The sequence below is a fragment of the Haliotis rufescens genome, unplaced genomic scaffold (genome assembly GCF_023055435.1).
Source record: "Haliotis rufescens isolate VD_foot unplaced genomic scaffold, xgHalRufe1.0.p SCAF_59, whole genome shotgun sequence".
Classification (NCBI taxonomy): domain Eukaryota; kingdom Metazoa; phylum Mollusca; class Gastropoda; order Lepetellida; family Haliotidae; genus Haliotis; species Haliotis rufescens.
The window spans coordinates 331961-340639 of NW_025964323.1; the positions used below are offsets into that span (position 1 = coordinate 331961).

An 8679-nucleotide genomic window follows, 5' to 3' on the forward strand; every position below is an offset into this window, starting at 1 on the left:
TAGGTTATACACGAAGCTAGGAGAGCACATATATGTTTGTAGGACATTCATTTTGCTAGGAAACCACATATATATATGTTAATATATTATGTGTGCGTGCCCGAGTGTGTGTGAGTTGCATATGCGCTCGCTCTTCTATATTTTTCAGGCGTAACGTGAAGGCTTAACGCCCATCACTACGTGTGACCTACGAGGAGGTACATTCGTATTGCGAGAAGGTACATTTTATATTGTACATCGTATCGTACATTTGTACGGCAACTCTCTGGTGAGACAGTTAACACTTTTCTTGGCACTGGTGATTTTATTGAAGAATGACCTATCAAACCTTTCACTGAGTAAGGGCTGCACTTACCATGAGTGAACTGGTCAGACGGTAAAGGTAAGATTTTTTTACGATAGTAAAACCGTTTTCATTCTTATACACTATTACCCCTTGCTGTCACTGTACACGTTACACAGCAGTACACAACTGTACATATTACACTACAGTACTCAACATGACACACCATTACTCCACAGTACACACCATTACACACCATAATACCATAGTACACAACATTACACCACAGTACACAACATCACACGCCATTACTCCACAGTACACAGCATTACGAACCATTACACAACATTACACACCATTACACCGCAGTACACAACATTACACACCATTATACCACAGTACACAGCATTACGAACCATTACACAACATTACACACCATTACACCACAGTACACAAAATTACACTACATTGCACAGCATTACTACACAGTACACAACATTACACATCATTACACAACATTACACTCCATTACAGCACAGTACACGACATTAAACACCATTATACCACAGTACATAACATTACACACCATTACACCACAATACACAACATTACACACCATTACAGCACAGTACACGACATTAAACACCATTATACCACAGTACACAACATTACACACCATTACACCACAATACACAACATTACACACCATTACACCACATTACACACCATTACACCACAGTACACAACATTACACACCATTACACCACAATACACAACATTACACACCATTACACCACATTACACTCCATTACAGCACAGTACACAACATTACACACCATTACACCACAATACACAACATTACACACCATTACAGCACAGTACACGACATTAAACACCATTATACCACAGTACATAACATTGCACACCATTACACCACAATACACAACATTACACACCATTACAGCACAGTACACGACATTAAACACCATTATACCACAGTACACAACATTACACACCATTACACCACAATACACAACATTACACACCATTACACCACATTACACACCATTACACCACAGTACACACCATTACATCGCAGTACACAACATGACACACCATTATACCACAGTACACAACATTACACACCTTTACACCACATTACACACCATTACACCACAGTACACAACATTACACCACAGTACACAACATTACACACCATTACACCACAGTACACAACATTACATACCTTTACACCACATTACACACCATTACACCACAGTACACAACATTACATACCTTTATACCACATTACACACGATTACACCACAGTACACAACATTACACACCATTACACCACAGTACACAACATTACACAACATTACACCACATTACACACGATTACACCGCAGTACACAACATTACACACCTTTACACCACATTACACACGATTACACCGCAGTACACAACATTACACACCATTACACCACAGTACACAACATTACACACCATTACACCACAGTACAAAACATTACACACCTTTACACCACATTACACACCATTACACCACAGTACACAACATTACACACCTTTACACCACAGTTCACACCATTACACACCATTACACCACAGTACACACCATTACACCGCAGTACACAACATTACACACCATTACAGCACAGTACACGACATTAAACACCATTATACCACAGTACATAACATTACACACCATTACACCACAATACACAACATTACACACCATTACAGCACAGTACACGACATTAAACACCATTATACCACAGTACACAACATTACACACCATTACACCACAATACACAACATTACACACCATTACACCACATTACACACCATTACACCACAGTACACACCATTACATCGCAGTACACAACATGACACACCATTATACCACAGTACACAACATTACACACCTTTACACCACATTACACACCATTACACCACAGTACACAACATTACACCACAGTACACAACATTACACACCATTACACCACAGTACACAACATTACATACCTTTACACCACATTACACACCATTACACCACAGTACACAACATTACATACCTTTATACCACATTACACACGATTACACCACAGTACACAACATTACACACCATTACACCACAGTACACAACATTACACAACATTACACCACATTACACACGATTACACCGCAGTACACAACATTACACACCTTTACACCACATTACACACGATTACACCGCAGTACACAACATTACACACCATTACACCACAGTACACAACATTACACACCATTACACCACAGTACAAAACATTACACACCTTTACACCACATTACACACCATTACACCACAGTACACAACATTACACACCTTTACACCACAGTTCACACCATTACACACCATTACACCACAGTACACACCATTACACCGCAGTACACAACATTACACACCATTATACCACAGTACACAACATTATACACCATTACACCTAAGTACATAACATTATACACCATTACACACCAGTACACCACAGTACACCACAGTACACCACAGTACACCACAGTACACACCATTACCGCACAGTACACACCATTACACATCATTACACATCATTACACCACAGTACATAACATTACACCACAGAACACACCAGTATACAAGATTATACCACAGTACATAACAATACACACTATTGAGGAAAGTTGCCTTCAGGCTCTAAAATGATCAAATATCAAGGTAATACATCAACTGGATTCCTCCATACATCAAGGATGGGTTCAATACATGTGGCCATATAAACGTTATAGTTGATACATTTAATATTCACGTGGCTGCATAAAGGTTCAAGTTAATATATTTATCATTCACGTGACTCAAAGGGCCATCTATTATTATATTGTTGTGAGTGGTCTGTTGACGTTCATTCATAAACAATTTCGCTTCTTTCGCAATACCAATTGCTTGGATAGAGCTGAAATATTCTGACCTTCAGAAATTTGTGCTTGCTTATGCCATGAAAATCAGTATTCATTATTCATGATCAGTACAACATGTAAGCATGGTGGTCTTCATTGAATGTTCTTCGTGTATGTGCGTGCGTGCGTGCGTGCGTGCGCGCTATATAAGTGCAATAATCTCAATCTCATTAAAATCAAATCTTAGTTCTCGCTATCGCTTAACAAAGCTCTGAGGACATCCCAGTAGGGGGTCACGTCTGAACGACCTTTCATCCGACCAATCAGAGCGTCGCTTACCAGATCATGAAAGTGACAGTCGGGATGTGATTTCTAATCATGCATCCTCGAAACCGGGGTATTCCGAACGATAGTTTAGGGTTTAACGACCAAATCCATACAATCCATGTATTAGCCATTCCAGAATGTTCTTTTGTTCAGGTTTCAAATTTTTAATCGAGAATTTGTCAAAATATGTTTCGAAGTGCAGTCGCCAATTCAAAATTAGTGCCGTAAAGCTCGAGGAAGCTGTCTTCTGATTGGACATGCCATTGGTCGGTCAAAGTTCGCGCAAGGTCGGTCTGACGTGACTCGTAATGGGGTATCCTCAGATCTTTGTTTAGCGGCAGCGAGAACTTACGAGCGTAGATCTGATTTTAATGAGATTGCAATAATCTAGAACGCGACGTTAAACCCCACTTCATCTCACAGACAACACGAATAGCACAACCAGCACATGATTGAAGCATATTTTATTGCCAATAGGACAAATAGACAGTACACAAGTTCACGGCGTCACCAGCACACCCCCGTTATATCGTCATTACATTATTGTTTGCTTGTTGTTTAACGCCGCACTCGGTGGTCTGTAAGTAATCGAGTCCGAACCAGACAATCCAGTGATTGACATCATGAAAATCGATCCTCGCAATTGGGATACAATGACATGCATCAACCAAATCAACGAGCCTCACCACCCGGTCACGTTAGTCGCCTCTTAAGACAAGCATAGTCGCAAGCATGGGTTGCTGAAGACCTATTCTCTACCCGGAACTGCACGGGTCCATTACATTACTCACACAGAGGGAACAGTAACAGAGTATACAAATAGAGCATCACAGTTCACATGTATACACCACGAGGACTGCTGCAACGAAAAATCATATATTTAGAAGTTAGAACACTTTCACTCACTTTTTGTTTTGTAAGGTAATTGGTAACTGTTTTCAAATGGGTAGTGAACCAGAAGGATGAGTTAATGTACAAGGGGTTTAGCTAATGCAGGTCGTGAAGGAGTATGCCTTGCATAAGGTAACTCGTACAGCTCGGAATACAATAGCCCATACCAAGATTCATTGTATGAAAGATTTACGGAGCATTTCCGCATAACATATTGGAATCTTATTGTTGATGGCTTTAATCAGATTGTATCTATGCGACCTCACATTATTACCTGAGGAGAAATAAGAAAGAAGCAGTACCCAAGCTTCAAATTACATCGATAACGCCTTTCCTTTATCGTCCTCAGCATCAATGATAGTTCTGTTTAAATTTTGAACATTTTTGTATGAAGTGAAAAATACTCAACCTTCACCTTGATAGAAACGCACTGAAAAACCGCAAGGTGATTACCGGTGACCAACCTCGTTACCAGAACATGAGGTGACCGCACTCTCTCTTCCCCTAACACGTTGAACGTACGGACAACGTAAACGTCTCTTTGATCCGCCCACTCCCACTCTGGGCCGTACAAATATAGCGACCGGAACTAGCAGTGGTTGCATTCCTGAAGCGGAAAATTGTGTGTTTATAATACGCTTCTTCAATGTCCAGACGATCTACCGTCAGGCTGAGGTCAGTGCCATTCTTCGCAAGCGTGATACGGGGCGTGGGGTTGCCCAAAGCATACACATGTAAGTCGGCATCCTCGTGCTTGTCCACCACCACATCATTCTGCCAGCCGAAGAACATAACAGTATTACGTTCTATGAAGTCGCTGTTAACGATGGCTGGTTTGAAGAATGTGCGCTGAACGGTGTGTACTGACTTAATTGGGCTGGTCGGGGGAGAGAACGTGGAACTGACAGCAAGCATTCCCCGCGACCCTGTTGGGCGGGACACTGACACAAGGTTAACCCTCTCGGCTGCCGTCTGGCCAGGCGAAAGGCTGCCTATCCAGTCGGTTCGACCACGGACAGCCTCTATCATCGTTGGTACAGACGAGTGAACACCAACCAGCGGTCGGACAGGCCGGCTACAGTAGTCAGGCATGATCATCATGCTGTGAAGTCGAAGATTGCTTGCCAGCGAGTCGCCGCCGACCCACATAACGGCGTCGACGTGGAAGTCCCCGATGTCCTCCTGTGCGTACGTGACAGCCTCTTTGGGGGTGACATGTAGGGTGTGGTTTGAGATAGTGTATCTGCCTGGAGTTACCTCCCCTACCCGGAAGTACACGCTTTCCTGATACGCCGGCAAGATGATTGTGGCCATTACCGACGTGTCTGGGTCAACACGCACCAGACGCAGAGACGCAGAGTTTTGACCGGACATTGTGGCGAAGTTTGTGTCGAAGTCTGAAATGTTATATAGATTCGTCGTACTGAACTTATTTCTATCATAGTACTAGAATATGAGGTACATGTCACTCAGATTCACTGTAGCTTTGCCATTATTACTTTCGATTGCCGATGAAAAATCAATCAATTCGTTAAATACATTACATCGCATCCACATATTATTAGTAGTGTGTGAGTGAGTGGGCATTGTTTTACGCCGCTTTTAGCAATATTCCAGCAACATCGCGGTTGGAAACACAAGGAATGGGCTTCACATATTGTACACATGTGGGAATCAAACCCGGGCCTTGTGACGATTGAACGCTTCAACCACTAGGCTACAGCATCGCCCCCTTGAAACATTCACACAAAGAAGATTATGCATTACAATCCAATCCTCCCTGAACGTTTACGGTGAAAGTATAAGATATGTATGCAGGTGCATAATGAACAATTGTCAATGTATAAACAAATTCAAAAATATCATTTTATATTTTTTTATGGATCACTTAATTAATGTATCATGGTACTTACGCATCACCTCTTTTCCATCAACTTGCCACAGCACATGAGTCGTGCTTGTTGCGGTGTAGGAGACACTCACCACCCGACCTCCGATGTTCGGCACATCTTGTATGTCCACAGCCTGGATTTGGACGTACCCGGGCAGCTGGCCTGATAACGGACGCCAGGTGACCTGTGGGGTCGAGATGCTACTTATTGTAAAATAAAAGACAAGTCACATTGTGAGGGAAGAGTACAGAATTTCAAGAGAAAATTGCGCCGATTGGTAGCAAACCCGTTTCGGAATGGCCGCTGCATTTAAGGTTGTTAAATACCGATTACACCGTAACAGCAGCAAATTTGACCACCCACTCCCCATGTCAGTGGTCCAGTAGGTGGTCAAGGGCCAATGCAGCCCCAGGTCCCCAACAGCGGTTCTCCTTTTATAAGTAATAGAGTACATGAACTACATGAGAACAAACATAGGTAAGGTGCCTCCATTCCCATCACCTCAGTCAGCACAAGGTCCAAGGCCAATAGTAGAACGACCAGAAAGCGTCCCTCCATGTTCGACTTCGTTAGATAACTACGGCGTGTAGAGGAGGGCCGGACGGAACAATCAGTCCCTCTGGTGCCGGTCATTAAAGTCAATTTATATTCTATTCTATTTATCTGTCAGCACTGATACAGAATCAGAATGAAGGATGTCAGCATTGTTACAAGGACAGATGGAAAGGTTTCAGCACATATGCTTCACAAGGAGACTCATGATCAAGTTGAAAATATTAAGCAGTGCACATAAGGAAGAGAATGTATGGATGTAGACTTCTTTATTATGAGTAACACAACGTTTTGAAGTAAATGAATATACTTACAGTTTGTTTGTTTGTTTGTTTACCACCGTACTCAGCAATATTCCAGCTATATGACGGCGGTCTGTAAATAATCGAGTCTGGACCAGACAATCCAGTTAGTGACATCATGAGCATCGATTTACGCTATTGGGATACAAAAACAAAAATCTATAAATCAGCGAGCCTGATCCCGTTAGTCGCATCTTACGACAAGCATCGTCGCCTTTTACGGCAAGCATGGGTTGCTGAAGACCTATTCTACCCCGGATCTTCACGGGTCACACCTTCATCAGGTTAGTACATACTCCGAAACGTTGTGTTCCTCATAATGAAGAAGTTGACATCCGTAAATTATCTTCCTTTAGTGCATCACTTCCAAATGCCTTTCAAAGACTTGATTAAGCAGCACACATTGAAACGGATCATACAAAGACTTTCATGTTGTACCGGACGTGCTTACATAGATGACGTCTGAATCAGTGTTTTATTGGCCATTTACTGCACTTACTGCAATAAAAGGTCACGATGAAATGGTAGAGGCCTGAACGCCTGAAATATTTCAATTGATGTTATTTATATCATTACATGTGGTCCGAGAACAGGCTGGTCTGTATCTAAACGTCATACTGTCAACACTTAATGCATGACTTTTGGTACTCTTGTATTTGACACAGCCGTATGTTTGAACAGTAGCACATACCGATTCGCATTGAAATAATTACCAAACAGGCATATGCAAAACGTTTGTCGTGCAACACCGCGCCTTCCCCAGAACGTTTGTCCTCGTGGGTTTGGGAGGCAGGACAATACCGGCTTCATTTTTCCAGAACAATTAATACAAATGCGAACAATACACTGACAAATACACATTGAGCGAATTGTACTCAAGGGGATCCATGAGCGGAGTTTCCAGGGCCCACTTGCACAAAGCAATCTTAGCGCTAAGATCATCTTAACCCCCATACTTTAACATAGGCTTACGGTAGTCTTAGCGCTTAGATCGTTTCGGGCAAGTGGGCCCAGCTCAGACAAACATGTGGTGAGCGGAATTTCACCTCGTTAGCTTCCCGCGACTCAAATTGACTGTAAATTACAGAACAACAAGATGTGCGAAATCGTATCTTCAGGATACAGTCAAACTCTGGAATTCCTTGCCTACTGCATATACTGAAGCAAGTACATTGAAAGATTTCAAAAGAATTATAAAAGGTAATGAAAAGCATTGCAACAGGCATGATCTAAACGATGGCTCTAGATTCAACCAAATTGTGCATTATTACTTGAGACTTGGCTGTTGTGACATCTATGCTCACAGATATAAAGTGTTTTTATCAGCTAATCCAAATTGTTATTTTGGCTACCACCACAAAGATGCACTTCACTATTCTTTTACCTGTACCAACTACACCGGCATAAGAAAAAACATGTATTTTTACTCCAAAGATTATGATCTAAACTCTATTCTTTATTGAAATGCAAATGCTACAGCAAAGACTAATTTAGAAATACT

At 41.8% G+C, this 8679-nt stretch overlaps 1 protein-coding gene across 1 annotated transcript; it reads right to left on the reverse strand.

Moving 5' to 3' along the window:
- Nucleotides 1-3990: 3990 nt before the first annotated feature.
- Nucleotides 3991-6955, reverse strand: LOC124142813. The gene is made up of 3 exons (XM_046511479.2): nt 6826-6955; nt 6346-6508; nt 3991-5829 (listed from the first exon to the last, which is right to left on the reverse strand). The coding sequence occupies exons 1-3, from the start codon at nt 6880-6882 to the stop codon at nt 4937-4939; spliced, it is 1113 nt and encodes a 370-aa protein (XP_046367435.2). The 5' UTR covers nt 6883-6955; the 3' UTR covers nt 3991-4936.
- Between the last annotated feature and the right edge of the window lie 1724 nt (nt 6956-8679).

Excerpts from the sequence above, each read along its gene's own strand:
- LOC124142813 (XM_046511479.2), bottom strand. The coding sequence starts at position 6,882 with ATGGAGGGACGCTTTCTGGTCGTTCTACTATTGGCCTTGGACCTTGTG. Across the intron at positions 6,509-6,825 it reads TGGACCTTGTGCTGACTGAG|GTCACCTGGCGTCCGTTATC; the intron begins GTGATGGGAATG and ends TCGACCCCACAG. Across the intron at positions 5,830-6,345 it reads TGATGGAAAAGAGGTGATGC|ACTTCGACACAAACTTCGCC; the intron begins GTAAGTACCATG and ends ATAACATTTCAG.